This window comes from Ochotona princeps, chromosome 16 (assembly GCF_030435755.1).
Source record: "Ochotona princeps isolate mOchPri1 chromosome 16, mOchPri1.hap1, whole genome shotgun sequence".
Classification (NCBI taxonomy): domain Eukaryota; kingdom Metazoa; phylum Chordata; class Mammalia; order Lagomorpha; family Ochotonidae; genus Ochotona; species Ochotona princeps.
In genome coordinates this window covers 47,383,674-47,407,855 of record NC_080847.1, presented here as the reverse complement: position 1 = coordinate 47,407,855, position 24,182 = coordinate 47,383,674, and the positions used below count along the sequence as shown (strand labels likewise).

At 58.8% G+C, this 24,182-nt stretch overlaps 2 protein-coding genes across 3 annotated transcripts; both read right to left on the bottom strand.

Annotated features, from left to right (window-relative positions):
• Positions 1–600: 600 nt before the first annotated feature.
• On the bottom strand, positions 601–8,527 carry USF2 (upstream transcription factor 2, c-fos interacting). Of its 2 annotated transcripts, none has more exons than XM_058674073.1 (10): positions 8,337–8,527; positions 7,970–8,016; positions 7,729–7,847; positions 7,371–7,571; positions 6,868–7,018; positions 6,685–6,772; positions 6,372–6,430; positions 1,605–1,699; positions 1,376–1,504; positions 601–1,277 (listed from the first exon to the last, which is right to left on the bottom strand). In XM_058674073.1, exons 1-10 carry the CDS (start codon positions 8,396–8,398, stop codon positions 1,188–1,190), a joined length of 1,041 nt encoding a protein of 346 aa, XP_058530056.1. In that variant the 5' UTR covers positions 8,399–8,527; the 3' UTR covers positions 601–1,187. The 2 variants fall into 2 exon arrangements, with proteins under 2 accessions (XP_058530056.1, XP_058530057.1); XM_058674074.1 differs by having other exon boundaries at positions 7,452–7,571.
• Positions 8,528–9,475: 948 nt separating this feature from the next.
• Positions 9,476–21,423, bottom strand: LSR (lipolysis stimulated lipoprotein receptor). Its single transcript, XM_058674072.1, has 9 exons — positions 21,036–21,423; positions 19,636–19,980; positions 16,041–16,160; positions 12,663–12,809; positions 10,828–10,992; positions 10,650–10,709; positions 10,434–10,565; positions 9,715–10,346; positions 9,476–9,617 (listed from the first exon to the last, which is right to left on the bottom strand). The coding sequence occupies exons 1-9, from the start codon at positions 21,142–21,144 to the stop codon at positions 9,582–9,584; spliced, it is 1,746 nt and encodes a 581-aa protein (XP_058530055.1). The 5' UTR covers positions 21,145–21,423; the 3' UTR covers positions 9,476–9,581.
• Between the last annotated feature and the right edge of the window lie 2,759 nt (positions 21,424–24,182).

Here is a 24,182-nt window from a genome sequence, read left to right as displayed (position 1 = left end):
ACCATGAGCCTCCCTGCTTACTCCCACAGCAGGTCCCTTACAGCCCACGTTCTCAGCTGGGATGTGTGGGATGGGAGTGGGGGGATGGGTCACACAAGGTGAGTGGCTTGGCAGGCCTCGACCCCGTGTGGGGACAGAGCTGAAGGAGGCTGGGGGGCTTGCAGAGAGGGCCACGCGGCATCTCAGCTCAGGCCAGGTTTCATCATCAGCAGGGGCAGGGGTCACATACAGGCGCCAGAGGCTGGGCGTGAGGCGACAGGCTGACGGGCCAAACCTGGCTTTCTGGCCATCTGCCCTCCTGGGGGTGGGGGGCTCAAGGCCAGGCCCCACCATTGGCTGGGACAGAGGGGGAGGGCTTCAGCCCAGAGCAGCAGGGCCAGGAGCCACTCCTGTTTTCTTGAACTGCTGACAAGGGAGACCCCAGTCTCAAATTCAACAACATGGCACATGACCTTCACTCCAATTGCCCCGTCCCACATGTCCACACCTCTACCCCATGCACCCTAAGCCTCACAGAGGACATTTGGGCCTGGATACTAGGGTGTGGATGGTAGGCCAACCCCTCTGCCTACCCCGCTCAGATGGACAGACACGCAGACAGACAAGGCGGGGGCCACATGCGGCCAGTTTATTGCAGTTAAATACCTCTCTCTCTATTTTTTTGTCCATTTTTTTTTCCATAAAGAAAATTAAAACGCGCGCACGCACGCACGCACACACACACATACACACACACACACCCCCTACGACCCCAAAGGGGAGCAGGGATCCAGACACAAGAGGTGGGGTGGGCTGTGGCCTCCCTCTTTGGCCCAGCCCCAGGGATGCCCCCCCAGACTCCCCTCCTTTCCAGAAGCACCCTGTCTCGGTCCCTCTGGAGACCCAGGAGGCAGCAGCTAGGGCAGGGCTCTGGCCTCCTCCCTCTCGCCTCCAGGTGAGACCACCAGAAGTGCCCGGGCTTTGCGAGGGCTGGGAGAAGGCAACAGACAGAGATGGACAGACGGATGGGTGGGGAGCAGATCATTTCCAAGTTGGGGAGGGTGGTGGGCAATGGATCCACAGAAATGCATTATTTTTCCCCGTTTTTGTTAAAAATCTACTATAAAAAACGCAGCTGGGGGAGGGGCATGTGTCCCTCTCTGTGCTAAGGGCTGGGGCAGGGGCAACCGAGGCCGGTGAGGCGGGGGTCACTGCCGGGTGCCCTCGCCCACCATCTCCAGGTTGTGCTGCTGCAGCTGGGCTCGAAGCAGGGCGTTCTCGTTCTTCAGCTCCTCGATCTGGTGGACACGACAGGGGACAAGGTGGGCTAGGGCTGGCTCCCAGTGCCTTATGGGGCTGGGGTTCTGGCCTCCCAGCTCCAGGCCATGACACCCACCTGTTGCCTCAGGAGCTCGTTGTCCATCTGCAGCCGCTCGGCCTCCTTGAAGGTCTCTTGCATGCGCTGGTTGGTCTGGCGTAGCTCCCGGATGTAATCGCAGGCCTTCGACAGGATCCCGCCTTTGCTCTGGGTCGGGGGTGGGGGTGGTTAGTGTTGGGGGTTCTATCCCCAGGCCAGTGGTAGCCTCAGTGATGGGCCTTGCCACAGGGGCAGAGCGGGCACTCACCGCTCCTGTCTTGCTGTTGTCTGCGTTACAATCTGGAATGATTTTCGAAAGTTGCACGATCCAGTTGTTGATCTTGTCCCTCCGCCTCCGCTCCACTGGGGGAGTAACCATAAGGGGGCCAGCTGCAGCAAAGACACTCTCCCAGCGCCCCCCAAGAGCCCAGGTGGGCTGATCCCCAACTCCATGCCAGCCTCATCCAGATCCCAAGGCAAACGAGAAAACCCAGACCCTCAACCCATGTAGGTTTAGGCCAGAAATCCAATGCTGGGAGCTGTGGGTTCCCGGCTGGCCCGCCTGATGGAGTTCTCCATGTGTCAGTCCAATTTGGAAGCCGGGGTTTGTCCAACCCTGGCACTCTCTGCAATCCTGGCCACTGTGTGCTGACCACACTGGGCCTGTGTTCTCTAAGGTCCCTTGTCTTGGACCAGGTGCCACCCCAGTTCCTGCAGCCTGTCTGATTCTCCATGTCTCCCCTGGAACCCTGGACTCCAGAACCTTCCTTTGTTCCTCATCCTTCAAGCAAAAATCTGACCCCATTTGGCCCCTGTGTGAGATCTGGCTCCCCAGACTGGCCCTGGGGACCACCGAAGGCTGGCATGGCCGACTACCAGATTTCCCTTGATTCGTTCATAATGATTTCACCCACTCTTCACACATGCCAGCTGCCCCATGCAGGTGGGACCTGTGGATGCTGTGCCCTACCTCACAGGCTTGGGACCTGCCCCAGGTCTCTGTACAGTGCAGCCTGGGACCCCTCCTCAGGCCAGGCTGGCCCAGGCTGCTGGGCCCTTCAGAGGATGGTACCAGGCACTATAGGGACAGAAAAACCCCAGCTGTCCCTAACTCTCATCCACTGGGCCTCACCCCCCACTGGGAGGGTCCAAAAGGTCTGGTGGTGTTTGTGGAGGATAGGGGCATGAGTGTGGAGCCAGGTGGGACTTGGAGGGCGGACCAAGGGGGCACTTCCAGAGGGTTGGAGGCAGTGATGATGGGCACTGGGACGGACAGGGGTTGAGTCAGTAGGGTAGGGGGTGGCCAAAAGCATGCCCTTTACTCTTCATCCCGAGATCACTGCCTGCCTCAGCATGGGCAGGACAGGGTAGGAGCCTGGGCTCCAGGCCACAGGTGCTCAAAGCTCCACCGTGGAGCAATGTGAACAGGCGATGCTGACCCTGTGAGCACAGGCGCACACACCTAGCCTGGGCTACAGCAACTGCTTTGGTGCGGGAAGTGGGACGAACCTTCAGAGAAACACTGGGGCAAGATTAGGCAACACCAGGCAGGCTGGCAGGGAAATGGCAGCAAAGGTAACAGGAGAGTACTCCAGGGGTGTGCTGGGGAAGGGGATCAGGGAGGAGGGAGGCTGTTAAAATAGCTCCTCAAGGCCCCTTCTCCAGGAGTGACATGATCAGGCCAGTCGCTTGGGAAGCCAGGCTACAAAGGTACGTTTGAGATGAACAAAACCTACTAAGACCAACATTGTGTCCACTGCACACACGTACTTCAGTATATCCAGACAGCAGGAAAAGTCAACTCAGAAGCAAACTCGGCCAGGCCTGGAGGCAGAGCCGGGACGTACCACAGGCATAGTCAGAGACCTCAACACCCATCCTTCTCACAATGTGGAGCATGTGCGCGCACACACACACACACACACACACCAAGGACAGAGAACCTAAGACTCTTGCCCAACTTGACATTGACACTGAGGGAGCCCTCCACCCAACAGCAGCAGCCCTATGTTCCTGCCAATTGCACGTGGAACTTGCCCCAGGCCAGACATAGGCAGCGCCACAACCTAAGCCTCACCGCAAGTCAAAGAACAGACACTGCACAGATACGCTCCCTGTCAACAGAACTCAGTCAGGAGCCGGCGACAGGAAGATGTGCAGAAATCCCACAAATATTTGGAAATTAAGCAACACACTTCTAGGTGACCCTGGGAGTCAAAGAAATCACAAAGAAAATTGGAAAATATTTTGAACTGCATGACAGGAAGAACACAGCATATCCAAACACGGGGCAGCTACAGCATGTTCGGTACCATCTGTGACTCTGATGGCTTGGATTAGGAAATTAGAAAAGTCTGAAAAAGTACCTTCAACAGCCGGGAGGGAAAAACAACAGCAATGAAGCCCAGCAAACTGACCCCAAGGCAGAGAGAATGGATGCATGACACCAAGAATGGAACTCAATGAAACACGAAAGGCAGTTCTGGCCAGCACTTAAAACTGAGATTTCATAGAGGACATGGCTCCTGTCTTCTCCCAGTCTGAGTTCTGACCTCACATCAATGAGCCCTCGGCTGAGGGCTGCTCTCGCGGCAGTGCCTGAGCGCCCCAGCTCAGAGAGCTCCCCTGAATCAGTTTCTGACTCAGAGACAGGCTCTGGAGGAACCATGTGATGGAAGAGTGAGGGAAAGGAGCAAGACACCCACGGAAAGTCCACACTGACCCAGAACCTGGGTTTTAGGGATAGGAGGAAAGGGGGCCATGTTGCAGTCCCTGGCTCTGATTTCTGTGAGGCTGACTCTGATGGGGTTCCCTTTGCTGCTCTAGAGACAGAAGTGTTTCATGGGAGGCCATCCAGAGGTGAGTCTGGGGGTCTGGCACTATGGCACAGTTGGCAAAGCTGGTATCCCACGTGGGCACCAGTTTGAATCTTGGCTGCTCCACTTCCAATCTAGCTTCCTGCTAACACACCTGGGAAAGCATCACAAGATGGTTGGACCCCTGAACCCACGTGGGAGACCTGGATGGAGTTCCAGGCCCCTGACTTCAGCCTGGATTAAGCTTTGCAGGGGGACAGATCAAGATGGGGGTCGGGAGTATGAGACAGAGGCAAGGTGCACTCAGCTCCGGCTTCACCCGGATCCAGGGCGTGTTAGGAGCCCTGGGACACCAAGAAGTGGCTCTTGGCTATGTCTTGGCCTGGACTAGGGTTTGGGGTTTCAGAAAGTGAGACTCCATGAATCCTGCTCAGGCAGTAGCTGCAGGCCCGGCCCCACCTGAAGACACTCTGGGGCCCCTGCCCATGGAAACAAGCACCTGGGGAAGCTGTCAGCTACTCCACTGCTCTGTCCATTAGGAACCCCAGGATCATCCTGCAGGTATCAACCAGCACCAAGCTTCCCTGGGGGGAGTCTTGGTGGGAGGGGCTGGCTCTGAGGAACAGGCAGGGAATAGAAGCAAAGCAAAGAAAGATGGAATAGCATGGCCCAGGGTCAGCTGCCCAGAGCTCTGGTCAGGAAATGAGAGCAGGTGGACGTGGTAGTGAGGTCAGAGGGTGAAGGCTGATGCAGCTCTTCTGGAAAGACACGCGTCACACTTGGCAAAGGCCCAGGGAGATGGAGGCTGGGCACGGGGTGGGTTTGTCTATTAATGGCTAGGAGAGGTGGGCAGGATACAGCTGGAGGTTGCAGCTGACCTCCTTTGGGTGGACTCATCCAATGGGGGGAAGGCAGAACGACAACGTTAGTGACTTCCGTCCTACTGTGCGGCACACCACACAGCTGTGGGAATTCTCGTGCCTTTACTTGCCGGGTCCTCACTAGCAGCCATGGGGTGGCCTGGTTCAAACTGTGCTACAGGGACAGGGCAAGGAAGGACCCAGCCGGAGATGAAACCACACTAAGTACTGCAACCTGCACTGCCCAGGAAGCCTACCGGAGGGCCCCCCGATCTGTCACTCTGCAAGCCGAGCCGAGTAAGGGGGGCTGGGCTTGCACCTCTTGATGGTTTCCTCTCGCCTGCCTGAGGCCTGCTCTCCCACACAGCCTGTGTGATCCCTGCTTAGGACCCTGACTTGTCCCCTCCGGACCCAGCTGCATGTGACTGGTGGTAAATTATATCACATGAACTGCCGGGGAGAGCTGGGAGCTGCTCTAAGGGCCCTGGAACAGGCAGGCCCACTATGCTGATGTGCTAAACGTGAGGACTCGGCGCTGCTCAGGCACCACTACACCTGATATCAAACACCCCCAGATCAGTTTTACCTGGACACTCAAGGCCCTTCTTGAAGCCCTCCCCCAGCCCTGCTCCCAGCTTCCTTCCTAAGATACGCCACAACAAGACCTGCAACGACCAAGCCAGCACCCACAGAACGACCTGCCACCCCCTTGTCCCAGCCTGAGCTCTCACACCTCATAGGCTCCCAGAGGTAGTTTCCTGGGGTGGCCTTATCCCCGCCCCCATCAGCACGAGTCAGACACAAGTCCTGCCTTCTCCAAGCCTCCAGACGCTCCAGGCAGGACTCCAGGCCTGGCCCGGGGCCCACGTGGCGTAGCCTAGAATCTGTGGCCAATAAATATTTGTTGAGGGATGACTGTTTGGGTGTAAATGCTTCCCGGGCTCAGGCAGGTTGCTGTGCCCACAGCAATGGTGACTGAGGCAGAGGCCAGGGAGCAGGTCGGAGACCAAACACCTCAGGGTGGGCTTTGGTGCTCCCTGGCACAACAGCCATTTGGGAGGCCAGGGGTGGAGGGTGCACGTCCAACAGCCAGCCTCGAAGTGGAAGGACTGGGGCCAAGGAAGCCAAATGAACCAAGCTCTCAGCAGGGGTAAGGAACCCTCATGCCAATGTGGCAGGTACTTTAGGTGTGGGTCCCGAGTACAGTCACCAGTGCGGCAGAACCCAACACACCCTCCTCTGCCTTCCCCTTCCAGCGGGAGCTCTGTCTCTCAGCAGCCCCGCTGCAGGGCTCCATAAGTCCCCAGCTGAGCATCTGTCTACAACTCAGTCCCCAGGGGGGCTGCGCCCCATCCTTACCTTCATTGTGCTGGGCTCTCCTCCTCTCATCCCGGGGAGTTCTGGTTCCATCGATTTTCCTACATCCAGGAGGAAAACAGGGGCATGCCTTATCCTCTGGGGCCCAGCCGCCCCCGCACTTCCACAGAACACTCAGATAGCCATCCTAGCAAGGGAAAGCCACATCCAGGAGGGAGAACAGTCCTTCCACACTCATGCCAGAGGAGCAGAAGCACCACAGGCCTGCTGTGTGCCAAACCCTCCAGGCTCCCATTCCAGCCCCCTCCTCCCCGCAGTGTGTGCCCTGCATCAGGAACCGGGTCTCCACACGTACGGGGAGTAGGGGTGCGTCCGTGGCGCAATCGTCCTCTGTGTTCCCGTCTGGAGCACATCCTGGGGAGTCATCATGACATAGAACTGGCCTGCGGGGATAGTGGGAGTCAGCGCTGGCCCTGGCTGGGATGGCAGGGGTCAGTGCTGGCCCTGGCTGGGGCGGCAGGCATTTCCCTCTGCTTACCACCGGCCTGCAAGCTCTGGTCTGTGGTCTGCACAGACACTGCCGTGGTGTCTCCCACACTGGAGGCTGGGAAGTAGGCGAACCGAGCCTCTCCGCTGACGGCTTCGGCCGCAGGGCTGCCGCCATTGCTGAACGGGTTCTGGATGACAGCCTGGGGAGAAGGGGAGAGTCCACCCACGGCACCTAGGGACTCCTTCCATCACCTCACTGCTGTCTGCTTCTCACTACATCCCCCCTGCCAGACTGCTCTGTCTTGCAGCTCACAAGGCCCTAGAAATCTGGCAGATCTGTTTGTAATTCAAAGACATCACGCCCACTTCAGAAACATTCTACGAGGGTCCATGCAAGGTTGTACCACGTACCACAGCTCTGACCCTGAGTAGCCTGAAGGCAGTGTCTGTATCTACCTGTCTCTCCCCTCCCCCGCTCTGGGGGTTCCCCAAGTTCAAGGCCACTGTCCATCCCCCACCCCAAGCCTCAGGGCCAAGTCGCTGGACACCTACCAGGGGAAAGGGCGCTGTGGGACCTGGAGGCACAGAGGCAGCAGTGGGGCCTGGGCGCTGGGCTGCACCATCCACACCCACCTGGGTCACAGCCTGCTGCCCTCCCGCGAAGGCAGCTGTGGACACGACACTGACGGCACCAGCCGCGTCGCCCTGGCCGTCCAGCTGACCATCAGTCACCTGGACTACTCGGTATGTCACCTGCAGGGGGCGGTAGAGCAAGCGGTGCCAGGCGCCGGGGTCCCCGCCCAGGGCCAGGTGCTGGTAGCCTGTTCCACTTGCTGCGGTCAGACCCTCAGTTCACAGCCCTGCTCCCCGCCGCGTGGGCGCGTCATGGGATACCCGGCCGCCACCTCACCTGTCCTCCATTATTCTCTGTGCGGAACTGGTACTGGATGTTGTGGTCGCCGAACGCCGCCTGCTGGACGCTGGCGATGGCCACCGCCGTCTGCTCCTCCGCCCCAGGGCCGTCGCTGCCTGCGGTCGGAGGAGGGTCAGTGGCCTAGCGGGCAGGGGCGGCGCAGGGAGGGGGAGCGCCCCCAGCCCCTCCAGGTGCGCAGGCCGAAGCACAGGTGGACCCCCACCCTACAAGCACTCACCTTCCTGCAGCTCGACGCCCTCCTCTGCCTCGGGTCCCTTGTCGTGGCTAAGACGGGAGGAGAGGGAGAAGATGGGCTAGCGGCCGCCAGCGCCCCCTCCCCCGGCCCTCCCGCGCTCTCAAGGTGCGGGGCCCTCACTCCGCCTCGCCCCGTCTGTGGCCGGCACCTCTCACCCCCCCTCCCACCCCCGACCCCACTCAGGGCCGGGGACATCAGGCACCGGGTCCCCCCTCCCTCGCGGCCTCCATTTTGAGCCGGGCCCGGCGGCCGCTCGGGATCATGGCGGCCGGCCGGCAGGCCAAAAGGGGCCGGGGCCGGAGCGGGGGGGGGGGAGCGTGGGGGGCGAGGGCCGGCAGGGCACTCTTACCTGGCGGCGGCAGCAGCGGTGGCCGAGGCAGCGGGATCCAGACCCGGGTCCAGCATGTCCATGGGGGGGTGGGGGCGGGGGGGGCGCGGGGCCCGGGGAGGGGGAGGGGAGGGGAGGGAGGGAGGGGAGGGGGCGGGCGGCCGGGGGGGCCCCCCGAGCCCGGCGCTCACGCCGCGCGGACGGAGGAGACACGGGAGCCGCTCGCGCTGATCACGGGGACAAACAGTGGGGTCATGTGAGGAGGAGATGCCGCCGCCGCCGCCGCCGCCGCCGCTCCTGCCGCTCCTGCCGCCGCCGCCTCCGCCCGCCCGCCGGCTCCGGACGGCTCGAGGCCCCGGGACGCGGCGCGGCCGCCCCCCGCCCGCCGCACGCGGCCCTCCGGCCTGCTTCCCCGAGCGCTCGACCGCCGCCGCCGCCGCGACTTTTTTTTTTTTTTTTTTTTAAAGCTCGGCCCGCCCTGGATGGCCGCCGCCGCGCCCCCGGATCGCCGGCTCCCGCGTCCGTCCCCCGGCCTGGCCCAGTCCGCCGGTGGCGGATCGCTGCTGCAGCCGCCGCCGCTTTCTATTCCCCCCCCCCCCTTTTTTTTTTCCTCCTTTACTTGAGCTGCGCGCGCGCGGGGGACCGGGCCCGAGCGCGCGAGGAGGGAGGGCAGCCCCCGGGGAGCGCGCGCGCGCGCGGGACCGGGCCTCGGCAGGGCGCGAGGCCGCGCGCCGCCGGCGTGGAACGCGGGCCCGGGTGGAACGCTGGAGGACCGGGAGCAGCGTGTGTGGGGGGCGGGGGGCGAGGAGGAATCTGGTCGCCGAGAGCAAGAGAGCCCGGCCGCCGGGGACCGGATGATCCTAAAGTAGGTCGGGGCGGGCGGGGTGGGAGGGCGCGCTCGCGCGCTCCCGCGGCAGGGTGGCCGTGCGCGCAGGCGGGGGAGCCCGCGGCGCATGCGCACGCCGGGGCGGGGCCGGGGCGCGCACGCAGGGCGGGCGGCGCTGCGTGGGGCACGTACTGTCCTGGGAAGAGGGAGAGAGGACGCGCTCGGGCTCTTCTTCCCCCCGAGCTGAGGGACTCGAGGCCCGGGAGAGGGAGGAAGGTCTTGGCCTGGTCCGGTGCCCAAGCCCCCTGCGCCGCCAAACAAACGCTTTCTCAAGACTTGTCATTGTAAACTTTATTAAACTCAGGAGGGGAGGATCTGCCTCAGTTGTCCGTCGAATTAAAAAAAAAAGTAGAAAAACAAAAACCTACAAAACGTTGAGGTCAGACGACCAAGCTCTCCCGACTCAGGGCCAGGTTCTGGAAGGAAGGAAGGAAAGAAGGGTGAAGCCTGTGGGGGTGGGTGGGTGGGTGGGCTGGGAGCATCCCAGGGTGTACCCCCAACACACACTCTCACCTTCTTCAGCCTCCGCTCCCGGGAGGCCTGCGATTCTGTCTCTGAGTAAGGTGGAGGTGCCGGAGGGTAGTAGTCCTCCTCGCGCTCCACTTCCTCCCTGTAGGGCCGCCGCCTGTCCCCGGACCCCTTCTTCCTCAAGGCCTCTTCCAGGAGTCGCCCGTCATATGGAGCATCCCTGGTTCGGGAGCCGTCATCCCGAGGGTCTCGGGACCGGGGGTAGCGGGACCTGGGGTCTGCATGAGAGCGGTCCCGAGCCCTGAAGTCGTCATAGTGGGGGTTCCGGGAAGGTGGAAAGTCCCGGGGGTCATCTTGGTCGTAGAGGTCATCCCGGCTGCGGCTCCTGGGGGGCGCGTAGGCTCGCCCCCTCCGCCCGCTGCTGGGGGGTGACCTTGTGCCTGACTCGGCTGAGCCCGGGCGGGCTAGGTCATCCAGGGCATCCACAGAGCGGGCCCGCGGCCGCCCAGATCCCCAACCACTCCCAGGACGCTCGGTGGGAGGCTCCTGAGCCCATCGCCGGGGACTCCGCGGAGAGTGGCGGTCCCACTCCTCGTCCCGGATCGGGGTGAGGACAGGCCCCCTGGAAGGCCGGGACCGCCAGTCGTCCTCATGAAGGGAGGTGACTTCGCTCATGGCTGCAGAAAAGGTGGGTGTCACGGTCAGCCTGCAGGGTCACCCTCCCCTAACTCGGGGCACCCTCAGATTCCAAAGTTGGCTCTCACCCCTCTCCACACGACCGTTGAGGGGCCCAGGCCGAGAAGGGTCAAAGTTGGCCAGCTCTTTCTCCATGTAGTACAGAACTCGCATGGAGTCATCTTGCTGGTTAGCTTGAATCCTGTAGCCGCTGCGGACTTCTAGGGACAGAGGAGAGGAGGACCAGCTCAGAAAGCCAGCTGCTGATCTACCTCCCTCACCTCCACTCGAGGCCTCATGCTTACCCGAGGTCACACTGCTGTCTGTGTCACGAAGCAGGGGTACCTGGGAACTGTGACCACCAACTGGGGGAAGACTGGCTGTCAGTAGGTCCCCAGTTCCTCCCTCACCCCCTTATCCACCCTTCCTTCTAGCACTACCCCGCCCCCGCCCCTCCCTGTGTCCCACCGGCCCACGGCTCACCTGAACTATTCCTGTCGAAGTCTCCAGGGTACCCGTTGTGGATGGGGCCCATGGGAATCATGGTTGGTGGCGGGGGTGGGGTCTTGGTAGGAGAGAGGTATGCATAGGTGCTGGGGGCGTAGATGCTGGGGACACCTGAGGTGGCTGCTTTGCCGGCAGCGTACACTAGGGGAACAGGGTGGGGTAGCCATGAGCTGGACTGCATTACCCGAGCATGCTGGCCTGGGCCCCTCCTCCCACCCCTGCTATGGACCATCTGCCAAGCACTTGGCTCATGCAGGTCCTTATTCTGTAGGGAACCAAGACTCATAGCAACGGGTTCTGCTGTGTCCCCGCACACAAGTGTTGGAACAAGTGCACACAGGCGGCCCCTAGCAAGTTCTTGCCCACAGGATGGTCGTTTGTCAAAGATCTGACACAGAATCCTAATCCTACAGCCACTTCAGCTGTGTTTTCCAGGTAACAGGGCAATGCCTTCCCTGTCGTCCCCACAATGCTAGAACTGGCTGCCCTTTGCTCTAGAAAAAAAAAGTGACTCATCTTGGGGCTTCCCAGGCCTGCTGGATCATCCTGCAGGCCCAGCCGCACTGACAGGGGTGGGGGGGAGTCTGGGGCAGGAGCATGTGTGTGGGGGTGTCTGGTCTAGCAGGGAAGGATTTGCTGTACCTCCAGCTCCCACTCCTACCCGCCTTAGCCTGGCTCTGAGCCAATGGTTCAAGGACAAATCCTTTTTGCTGGCTCCTGGTGGCTGCTTCTGCAGCGGAGTCCCTGGGCTGCAGGAAACACACCGTCTTCTTTGGGGCTCCAGCAGGCAAGTGAAAGTGGGGGCGGTGTGGGGGGTGAAGGGGAAGGCTGGGTAGGCCTCCTGCACTCTGGCTGTGCCCGGGAGAAACCCTCTCTTAGCTTAGGGCTCAGTGAAGGTGGCTGCCATCTGAGGGCTCATGGGAAAGATGGTCATCATGGCATGGCAGGAGGCTGCAGGGCACGCACAGGGACTCAATGGAGGAGGTGTGGCTTAGGCACTGGCACTCAGCGTCTTAGGTCCCATGGTACAAGTGGGTTAGCGGCAAAGCTGCCTGCAACAGCCTCCAGGCTCTCTCCCCGAAAGGGGCTGAAGTGCAGGCGCAAGCAGCAGGGCCAGCCTGCATCGAGGAGAGTGGTGGTGTTTGTTGGGGATGGTAGAGTTGCCCCCTCCCACGCCCCACAAAGCTATCTAACCGTGAATTGCATCAGCCAACAAAGGTCAGAGCTGTGACCCCATCAAAGAGGAGGGTTCCAGTGTGGCTCAGGCAGGGCATGTGTGTGTGTCCTGTGCCCTGACCCGCACTCACTATTGCTGTTGGCAGCCACAGTGTCCAACAGCCAGGAGGTGCAAAACAGTTTAAGCAAGTGGAGCCCGGTGCTCAACGCTATCTGGCATCACCTGGGCCCCGGACTCACCCTGGACAGTGAGGTCTGCCCTAAGGAGGGGGGAAAAAGGGGCTGGGCGAGGCCAAGCTGCTCGCCAAGATTCCCGGCAGGCCAGGCTCTGTTGGTTCTCGGAAGGGAACCCAGGCACTGGCAACAGCCATGGGAGGCAGATGTGGTTCCTGTGTCCCTGCTGTGCAGTGTCCGTGGGCTGTGGGCAAAGTCTGCACTCCAAAGGAAAAGTAAAATAAATGAAAACTGACCCTAAGAGGTGGCCTGAGTACACGACAGTCTCAAACAGCAGCCCCTCTTTGTCTTGCTTCCCTCATCGCCTCCAGCGCAGTGGTGCTGTCCTGGGAGAGCAGGCAGATGGCCGCCTCCCTTCCACAGGCAGGCCGAGCAGGGGTAGCAGCATGAGGGGCACTTACGGGCCTCAGGGCAGCAGCACTTTTCAGGGCAGCAGGGGCACCGGACGTAGCAGCAGCAGGTATGTGGGCAGCACTGACACCAGCAGATCCCCAGGAGGAGGAAGACAAGGAAGCCGGCCAGGCAGACCACGACCACGAAGAGCCAGTCTACGAGAGATACGGATCAGGCCCTAAGTGGGGGTGTCCTGCTGGGGGCAGGGGCTGGGGGAGCCAGGAGCAGAGAGGGGTCCTGCTGGGTTCTGCTAATGCCAGAGGCTGGGACAGAGCTGCAGAGTTCACCAGCTTCACATCAGAGAGCCTCCCGCACCCCTGGGTTCAAACAGGGCAGAAAACAAGAGGAGACACAAGTAGGATGTGGAGGAGAGCGCGCCAGCAGCCCAGCTCCCCACCCCACAAACAGCACCACAGACACCAGTCACAGGAGCCCCTACCTACACCCCAGGCACCTCTTCTGCCAGCCCAGCCCTGTGCCCGGAGCTCGGTGAGTGGGAGTCAGGTAGAGTTAGTGGGGTCCACAGCAGCACCATTTAGGGGGTGGGATGGGGACACCCGACACACAGTGGGGCTCCTGAGAGCACCCCCCCACTGAAGACTCCACACCCCTCCCCCGTACCTTCCATGGGCCCCGCCTGAAAACCAGGTAAGAGCTCAGCCACCCCTGAGGTCCTGCCTGGAGGGACAAAAGAGAAACAGATTATGCTGGCCAGAGCCAGCCCAGACCACCCTGCTGGGCAAAGAGCCCTGCTCCATACTGCTCAGCAGAAGGTGGGCCCTAAAGCAGGCACCACAGGAGCTGGGGCCCAGAGGAGGGGGCTGTGCCCTCCACATCATGTCTCCACCCGCTGCGGGAGGGTGTTGTCAGGTGTGAGGCTCCCTCCCCCTTTGAGCCACCACATCCTGAGGGGACCTGAAGGTTTGGCCCCAGGCTGGGCATTTTGCCTTTCCCATCCACACCCGCCCACACAGCAGCCTAATCTGTTAGGCAAAGGGAACAAGGCCCTGGGGTCCAACCCAAACAGATCATTTTAAAATCTCAACAGTATAGGGCCTGGCGTGGCCGAGCAGATAAAGTCCTCGCCTTGAACGTGCTGGGATCCCATATAGGCGCCAGTTCTAATCCTGGTAGCTCCACTTCCCATCCAGCTCCCTGCTTGTGGCCTGGGAAAGCAGTCGAAGACAGCCCAAAGCCTTGGGACCCTGCACCCATGTGGGAGACCCGGAAGAACTTCCTGGCTCCTGGGTTCGGATCGGCATAGCACCGGCCATTGTGGTCACTAGGGGAGTGAATCATCAGACAGAAGATCTTTCTCACTGTCTCTCCTCCTCTCTGTATATCTGACTTTCCAATAAAAATAAATAAATCTTAAAAAAAAAAAATCTCAACAGTATAAAAAAGTTCTGGGTATATACCACTGACTTGTCTACAAAAGTAACATAGTTGGAGCAGGCACTGTGGCATGATGAGCTAAACTGCCACATCCACATGCATGCTGGTTCGAGTCTTGGCTGCGCCATTTCCCATCCAGCTTCCCGCTAATGTGCTTGGAAAAGCAGTGGAGGATGCTTGAGCCCCTGTACCCACTTATGAGTCCCAGAAGACGTCCCTGGCTTCTGCTTTTAGACTAGCCCCTCCAGCTGTTGGGACCATTTGGGGGGTGAACCAGCAGATGAAAGAGCTCTCTTCATCTCCCCTCCATCTCTATAACTCTGCCTTTCAAATAATAAGTATGTAGTTTCCCAGTTTCTGGAGCGGGCATTTAGCCTGGTGGTTACAATGCCAGTGACATGTGCCCCCATCAAAGCCCGTGGTTTTGATCCCCACCTTGGGCTCCAGCCTGCTACCCATGTGGGAGCCTTGGATTGAAGTCTTGACTCTCCTGGCTTCAGCTGCAGCGCATGCTGGAACTAGTGGATGGATGGGAACTTCCTCAATTTCTCTGTTACATCTTCCAAGTTTTCACTTCTCATATGTTAAACAATTATGAATATGACCCCCAAAAAACCTCAACATTCTTTGAGATCCTTAATATCCCAGTTTAACAGCTGTAAATTGATTCTGAGCCTAAATTTTGAAAACTGCATTTGCACAGCACGTGTTTTACCAAAGGACACAGAGGTGCCCAGGGCATGGGTCCCATCACCCACCTCACCACCTGTGCTCCTTCCAACATGCATGATGGTGGTGGGCAGCCCAGCTGTGCCCCTCCCACACAGCACTCGGGGAAAAGAAACCCTATGCGCAGGCTTACAACCAGGTGGCTGGCTCAGAGCAACACTCCCTCCACCTAGGGCAGGGTGCTGATGAAGGCTGCCTCCCATGTCCCTGAGCATCCAGAACCAGCCTGACAGCCACCTAAGATGCACCACCCACAAAGTTGGGTTGGGGAGGAAGGAGGGGCTCTAGGGTGCCTTGTGGCTGAAAATGGCCTAGCCAGTTAAGAACTTGCATTTTCTAACATATTGATCACTCAATACCATGTTAATTAACTTCATGATGTTATTAATTTCCATGTTTCTTCCTATTGTTGAAGTTGTGTAGTGACATCTCATTGGAAGGGATGATATTCTGCCAGGTCTACTTTCAGACCAAGGATGGTCTCCCAATGAAACTGTTGAATTTATCTGGAAAATAAGATGCTGGACTCTCTGCATGGTCCATGCCCACAATGAAGGAACCATGACTGGTTATGAACTGTACTACTGTAACAATATGGAGGAATTCAATATGGGGGGAGGCTTGGGGAGGACCTGGGGGGAATCCCAGAGCCTATGAAACTGTGCCATAAAATGATATAAAAATTTTAAAAGAAAAAAAAGAAAGAAAATGGCCTAGCTCCCTCTGTGGGTCTGCCTTGTTGCAGCTCACCAACAGAGGGTCAGAAACCCAGGGAGAGCCACTGCCTGCCACAGGGTTGTACCTAGCAACTGTTTCCCCAGCTGATACGTTGTATTACATATTACACCTAGAGGTGATTCCAGTGAGACTGGAGAGGAAGTGGGTGAGTTGGAGAAATCCCACCCTGTCCCACACAGAGGACCTGAACAGCTTCTCTGGTTGGTATGGGGAAGGGGATGTCCTAGAACCAACTGTGGGGAGGTGGGGGGCCCAGAGTCAACTGTATACACTAAACACACAGCCGACCCTGACCATCTGTGCCTGAGCCCCAGGATCTCTGCACCCTGAGTTTATTGTAATGCTACAGGGCGGGGGAAAAGGGGCCCTGCCTAGGGTGCAGGGCACAGAGAAGCCCAAGTGACTGGTGGTGCTGCAGGATGGGGGGAGGGGACAGCAAAGCAGGCGACAGAGCCCAGACAGGAGTGGAGGACAGAGACGGAGATGGACAGGAAACCATCCCCACCCGGTCCCGCCTCACTCACCCAGAACCAACAGCTCCGCGTAGGCCTCGTTGTTCCCCTGCACATCCTGGGCTGAGACCACAGAGCAGTAATACACACCACTGTCGCCCCACGCCGTCTGCTCGAAGGTCAGGTCCGCATCTGAGCCAAGAGACAGTAAGTAAGGGGGCGCTCACTCCCCCAACACCAGGAGAGGTAACAAGCTGGGAAGGGCTACAAGTGACTCCAGAAACTAAATCATCCTTGCCCAAGACAGTTATGTATGTGCCAGCTGCTCTGAGCGTGTCCCAGGACCATTATGAGTGTCTAGGAGGTGGGCACCACTCCCACGCCTGTTGTAGTGGACACAACAGGTTCAGGAGGCCACAGGCCCACCAGATGGGCTCAGCACAAGTGGAGCTGGGCAAGGCTTTGCTTCCAGCCCAGACCCCTCCTCTGCGCCACCAAGTGGACAGGCCCAGAGCAAAGGGGCAGAGGCACCCAGCCAGATACCAGGTCAGCGGGAGTGGATGGCTCAGGAAAAGGTCAGGGAAGCTACCCTGCTACCTGCTACCCCACATTCCAGGTCAGGCCCAGGGCTTGGGGACGCCGCTGCCCCAGGCAAGCAGCCAGTTAATTACGCCCCTAATGAAAGTCTTCCTTTTCCTCTCTGCTCCTCAGGCCCTAATTAGTTACCCTACTCCCATCACTCATTAGGTGTGGGACAGGAAGAGTCCACTTGGCAATTCTGCCTACGCCCCAGGTGGGGGAAGCAAGAGGCTCTGTACCCTCTCCACCAGCTGGGAGAAACTGAAGCCTCCAGGTCACTGCCCAGTCCAGCCCAGTCTACCTCCCTGTCTACTCCCCCATGCCCTTGAACTCACTGCCTTCCCCTAGGATAGCCCAGGAGGGCAACAGCAAGGATGCCCAACTCTGCAGCCCCAGATGCCCTGTTCGCACCCAGCATCCCAGGCTCCTTCATCCTCCGCTCTACCCCAGCCTAGTCCCCTCCCTACAGCAGACATTCATCTATCTGTCACAGCTACACCAATCTCTTCTCTCATGCTGGCCTTTCTCATTGCTTCTGGAACATTTGGTACCCAGGGTGACTTCACTTGGACAAATAAGGATTGTGGGCATCCTATGTTCTCAAATCTACACATCTCTGACACACTCAAAAGCCCAAGCTCTGGGATTTGCACTGTGGTACAGTCAATTAAGCCACTGCCTGTGATGCCCGCATACCAGAGGGGCACTGGTTTGAGTCCCGGCTGTTCACTTCTCATCCGCCTCCCTGCTGATGTACCTGGGAAAGCAGCGGAAGCTGGCCCAATGCTTGAGCCCCTGCCACTCGCATGGGACACCTGGGTGGAGTTCTGGGCTCCTGGCATTGGCTTGGCCCAGCCCCGGCTGGTGCAGCTGTTTAGAGAGTAAGCCAATGAACAGAAGAACTCTCTATCTTTCTCTCTCTGTCACTCCGCCAATCAAACATGTCACCCCTGTTAAGCAGCACTGTTGCAGAGAACAAACCTAATCCTTGCCCTCACAGGCTGGGACTCGAGAGAAAACACCAAGCCAGAGCAGACTGTGATAAACAGGACGGAGCCAACAAGCCAAGGAAGGTGACAGGAAGTGCCAGGCATGGAGGGCAGGGCCAAGGAATTATTTCAAATCAGAAGGCCACGGAAGAAGGTGACCTTCAGAGCACAGCGAGGGAGTGGAGGCCACAAGTCGTCCTGACACAGGGCCCCCTGCGTGTGATGAGCTCCTACTGTGTGCTGGGCCCCACACGCATCCTCTCTCACCGAACCCTCAAACTCACAGCAGCATCTTCCACAACACCCTCTTGGCCGAGCGCTCCAAGCAGCCCCTGACCAAGCCTCTCATGGCGGACAGGAACCCCCTGCCGCAGCCAACAATGATGCAGGCCAGGGAGGTGGACTCAGGCAGAGCGGGAGGATCCGGGCCACTACGCATTTGATTTGGCCTAAGCGATGTTTTCAAAACCCATGGAGAATAGAGGTTTCCGGCCTCTTTTGATAATCCAAAGGCCTGGGCCCCAGCTCCTTCCTGCGCAGCGCACCCCGTTCCCAGCCCCCCACCCGGCCTTGAGGTCACACGGCTGGGCACTGCTTTCAGTTTGGTAAAAAGTCAGCCCAGCGGCTGGTTCCTCACCTGCCCTAGGAAGACGCAGACTGAAGGGGGCAGGGGGACACAGGTCCCCTGAAGCTGGGGCCCATGCCACCCAAAAGTGGGAGGCACCCAGGCCAGGGGTCCACCCTACTCAGGGCTCCCTTCGCTCTCCAGGGCACCATGGCCAAAGCTGCTTGCTCCAGTGTTCAAAGCTGAAAGACAGGAAGCTTGTGTGGCTCCAAGCTTTCCGGAAGGGACTCACACAATGGGCACCCCTCACTCATGGCCTGCATCAAACATGAAACGCAGAAGGAAAACCCAGCAGCTTAAAGCTGCCTGCCCCCAACTGCTCACAGTGGGGAGGCCCCACAGGGCCTGGCAGCCAAGCCTGGTCCAGGATGGAGGAGAAGGGGTCAATCCCACCACCTTACCAAAAGGCCCTTCAGCCTCACGGACAGTAGGATGCTCGGGGTCGGACTGCCCGTGGAGATTCGGGGGATGCCTGGTCCCCTCCCGTGAAACAGCAGGATGGATTCAAGCCATTCACACAGTCAGTCCCTCCATGCTGTTTTCTTCATTAGCACTTGGGCCTGCACTTACTCTTTCTAGATGGTCCTGCTTACTGCCAAGTGTCACTCCACTAGTCTCAGGTCCTTGAGGTCAGGGACCCTGGCTGTGTCCTGATCATTATACTATGTCTGGCACCTTCAGCAGTGCCTGGTGGACACAAAACACTGGATGGACACTCAGTGAATGACTTCCCACTGAGAGGCGGGGATACAGCTCAGGACAACAGTCCTTCACCAACTGTGTATCTTGGGTGAGCTACTTGAGCTCTTGGCACTGCTATCATCACGCCTGTAAAATGGCATAGACCCCACTCAGCGGGAGAGCCTATGTAACGAGCCCCTTCCATTCACTCCCTGCCACTTGCTCTCGGGCCCTTGGCTGCTTCTCCTGAGCCAACCAAAGGTGGGAAGAAGTTTGGACATTCGGCCCCAAGTGGCTGAGTAAGAAATCCAGCTGTCACCAACTGGGTGGCCTCAGTTGAGTACCCTTCTCTCTGGACTGGTGAGGGGTGACAGTCCCAGAAACGATTCGCTCCTTTGCTGTGTGGTCCCAAGGAGGCTGGGCTCCAGCCTGAGCCATAGACAGCTCTCTCTGGGCTGTTACTGCTATCAACCTTCGAATCAGGGTAGCAGGAACCTTGCTTGCCTGCCCTCCAGCCCCTGGCCTTCACACCTGCCTCGCATACTGCAATGTGATTTTCCCAAGGGATGGGCTTTCTAGGATAGCTCTGTTTACCAGCTGCACTCCCCAGGGCCTGCGACAGCCGGGTCTTGGCGACAGGTGCTGTGTCTTGTGGTTACCTAAAAGGACGGCTGGATGGACACAAGGAAGGAGCCTGCCCTTCCACATATGGGTGCCCTCAGGGCACCCCGGTGAGGAGTGTGCACTGACTGCCTCTTCCCCCCACCCTTCTGCCCAACTGTGCCCAGCCTACTTCCTGTGATGGTGATCCTCCGGCCCTGGTAGTAGTCGCCCAGGGTCACGGCATTCCCCTGCTTGGTGGCCACTATCCTGACGGTGCGTGCACTGTCCTGGCATTCCACATAGGGGTTGTAGCCTGGGTTCCCAGCTGCCAGCTGTGCGTTGATCTGGTTGTCTGCGCTGGCCGGGGAGAAGGCATCAGCGATACGGTCCCGGCAGAAGGACTTGTACTTCCAAATGATGATGGGGGCTGTGGTGGTGGCAGTCATCTGGTAGGTGCAGGGCAGGGTCACAGGCTGGAAGAGGATCACTACGTGGTAGGGGTCTGACACCGTCACCTGGATGGCACTGGTGGGGGCTGCGGGCGAGAGAGTGGACAAGGCCGGCCATGAGCCCAAGGCAACGTACAAAGCAGAGTGTGAGTGAGGATGTGGCCCGACACTGGCTTCACCCTTGGGAGTGTGTGGCTTTACACTACGCCCGGGACACATTGTTCCTTAATCCCCAGGGACCAGGGAGGTGGCTACAGTAATCATTCTACTTTTCAGACCCACAGGGTTAGAATGCCAGAGCCAAGGTCACAAGGCCAGATGCCTGGAACTCTGGCTTCACTCTTGTTCCCAGGCTGGAAGTGCACAGCCCTCTGGCCCTTGGTGGGTCTTCACTGCAAGTGGCCCTCTCCAGGAACCTCTGAGGGCCAATGCAGGTTTCCGGTGCCCCCGGCCCCACCTGCAGACCAACTGCCAAGGACTCCAAGTTAGGGGCTGGCTTCTGTGCACTCGGACCAATTAAGTTACTTCCTTAAGAGTGACTAAATCCCCATTCACGCTATCCAGGGTCCGGGCAAGCGTGTTTGCTCCCCCACTCGAACAAATAGTAGATGCAGGTAGGTAGGTAGGAGTCTGCCAGTTCCAGGCGGGTTCAAGTCCACAAGTCCATTCTACCAAGCCCTAGAGCCTGCGGGAGGTGCGTGTGGGCGCTGGGGAGTCCCCAACCCCACAACCCACACCCGCCCAAGCACCAGCACCATTCTTCCTCTCTCCCTCCAGAAAGCGCCGGGCCCACCTCTCCCCAGGACCCCAAAGCTTAGAAATCTCGGGGTGCGCCCAAGTGCCCATCCCAGCTTTCACGCCTTTCCCCCTACCCCGCCCCTCGCTGTCGCGGTCCCACAAAGGGTCTCCCTCAGGCGGCCGCTCCCGCGAGTTTCACTTCCTGTTCACTCCAGACACTGGCGGGGAGCGCTCCGCGGCTGGGCTGGGCGAATTCCCTTCCCTCCGCACAGCAGGGATCCCTCAAGCTGCGGGGGATCTGTAGGTACTGGTCCCCACGTCCCCGTCCTGGGCTGCAGAGATCTCTGTTCCATCCCTTTAGCAGGCGGTCGTCCCGTAGGACCAGGGGCCCCGCGCGCCATACCTGTACACCAGGTGCTGAAAAGGAGCCACACGAAGACGACCGCGCCCCGATCGGGGGCGATCAGTTGAGAGCCCGGCCCCCAGAGACGGACGGCCGCTTCCAGCCCCATCGCTGGCCGCCGTCTGGGCGCTTCGGGCCGGCGCGTCCCCACCCTAGTACCCGCAGAGTTGGGGGCGCGGCGCACACCAAGGCCGGCAGGGGTGGGCGCTCCTCCCCTTCCTTCTTCAACTTCTTGTCACGGTTCCAAGATTACCCTGTTGGTTCTTGAAGTTTAAAAGAACAGACACAATGTGGGCGAAGTGCGCGCGTGCCTCTTTCAGCAAAAAAGTGCCTGGCCCCACTGCGCTCCTTAGAGCCAAGCCACCCCCTTCGCGCCTCGGGGAATGGATCCGCCCAGGTACACAAGGGTGGGAGCCAGGGGCTGGGCTTGGTGGGGGTGGGCGGCGGGGAGGGGCTCCCCACCTCCCTCCCCGGAAGTGAGCTGACCCAGGTGCGCTCCAGTCCCCAGGGCCAGAACCAAGTGACTAGGCCAATGGGAGGACGCGCGCAAGGGCACGATTCCGTCCGGCCTCCCTCTGCTTGGGTCCTGCCCAGCGGACCGAGACTCACAAGAACCGAGACCCTTCTTTGGGTGATTCACCTGTTGCGAGGGGGCGGATCCCGCCGCGCACCTGTTCCCTCCCTGCCCACACCCCTGTCCCCGGCTGCGGATGGACCCGCCTCGGTGCGCCCCGCGGGAGGGGAAAGCGCCTGGGAGTGCTTGGGTTTCCCAGTTGGCGCTGGGTTTCCTCGTATCCAGGCTGGGGAAGCTGGGTGGCGGGGGCTTCTTGTGCCTTCCAGGCAGATACTTTAAAGGACCGTGCGAAGTCGCCATAAGGGACGCTTCGCCGCCCAGGAGACACTCGAGGAAATCGGACTAGTTCTGGAAAAGTTGGAATTGTGCTCCGGCTGTTTTTGCCGTCTCCCCCCGGAATCCCAAACTTGTGACTCTCCCCCCGTCATCCTTTGCCCCTGGTCAGGCCTCCGGAAACTCTGGCTCTTAAAGGCGCCGAGGGGAGGCTCGGGGCTCGGGCCCGGTTTCCGCCGGAATGTTCCCGGGCGGTAGCCACCTGCTTCTGGGAGCAGCCCGCGCGGTGCTCGGCGTGGCTCTGCTGACCTCCGGTGGCTGCGTCGGGAAGCGTACCCTGCGGGAACCCTGGGCGCTTCCTCACCTGACACTCCTGCAGGTGGCAAAACGACCTCTGACTGTGACTGGGACCTCAATCTGATTTATTCTGCCGCATCCTTTTAAAATTCAAGCCAGAAGCCACCGTCTCCGTGCCTTAATCCCCGCTCTGACTCCTTTTCACTCCCAGCAGGAAATTCTGTGTTCCACCGCACCTCTTCACGTTCTCTCTAGACACCCACCATCCCCAGCATCTGCCGCCCACCGCAACCTAACGCCCTTTCCGCGGCTGCCCCCTCTATCCGCCACTTCCTTCAGGTCTTTTGTTGTTGTTGTTGTTTAGATTTATTTGTTTTTGTTGGAAAGGCAGATTTATAGACAGAAGGAGAGACAGAGAGGAAGATCTTCCATCCACTGGTTCACTCCCCCAAACAGCTGCAAATGCCAGAGCTAAGCCAATCCGAAGCCAGAAGCTTCTTCCGGGTCTCCCACGCCGGTGCAGGGTCCCAAGGCTTTGGGCCGTCCCCCACTGCTTTCACAGACCACTGGCAGGGAACTAAAGGGAAATGGAGCAGCCAGGACACAAACCCAGCATGGGATCCCAGCAGAACTTTAGCCACTAGGCTACTACACCCGGTCCTCCTTCAGGTGTTAAAGATCATCTTTGCAGCGATAGCCTCCATGCTGCCTTGTAATAAAATGTCAACAAATTCACGTCCCATCATATTTCTTTATTACAGTCAGATACACATGCCATTCTGTAAGTGCACAGTTCAGTGATATTTATTCCATCCAGTAGCCTCAACATAAACTGTGCCAGTTACACCATGAGCCCCAGCGCCCCGTGCCCTAAAGCCACAGTAGCCACCAGGCTGCTTGATTCGATTGCCCATTCCTGGTATTTCATTGAAAGGGCTCGCTGTATGACATTTGTTCAGGCTGTTCCACCAAGCATGGTGTTGTCAAAGTGCAGCTGTTGCATTGTTTATGATTTTGTTTGCTCACCTGCCGACAGAAACTTGTGGTGTGTTCACTTTCTGGTTATGCGACCATGAGCTTTGATGGACAAATTGTGCTTCTAAATCTGTTGGACAGGGCCTAGTGGCTAAAGTTCTTGCCTTGAATTCTCCGGGATCCCATATGGGCGCTGGTTCTAATCCCGGCAGCCCCACTTCCCATCCAGCTCCCTACCTGTGGCCTGGGAAAGCAGTTGAGAATGGCCCAAAGCCTTGGAACCCTGCACCCATGTGGGAAACCTGGAGGTCCCTGGCTCCTGGCTCCTGACTCCAGATCGGCGCAGTACCGGCTGTTGCAGTCACTTGGGGAGTGAATCATCGGACAGAGGATCTTCCTCTCTGTATATCTAACTTTGTAATAAATAAGGAAATCTTTTTAAAATAAATAAATCTGTAGGACACAGAGGAGCAGATCTCTAAGTCCTTGAGCCATCATCTGCTGCTTCCGCTGTGCACACTAGCAGGAGGCTGAAATAGGGAGCTGGATCAAGCCTCGAGCCCAGGCACTCTGATACATGATGCTTTGCCAAGCATCTGCCTCTTGCTGCAGTTTTCATCTGTGTTTCCCTGATAACCAGTGATGTTGAACATCTTTTTCAGGTGCTTAGTACCAATATGAATATCTTTTTTGGAGAAATGTCTATTGGGTCAGTTGCTCATTTCTGAGAATTTCTTATCAGAATCCTTCAGTCCTAAGCTCTAGTGTAAGAAAACTGGTCTCCAGGAGGCACACATTGCAAAGCCACATCAGGAATCAGCAACTGAGGAGGCCTAGTCCCGATGCATACACTCCAAGATTAGACCACATATATTGTGATTTTTCCTGTAGCCAGGATTTTAATCCAGTCATCTAGTTGGGGACTGTCCGCCAAGAAACTTAGCCTGGTGACCTCAGAATTGACTCCTGGACCTGGTATGGTAGTCTAGTGGCTAAAGTCCTTACCTTGCACACAACAGGATCCCATA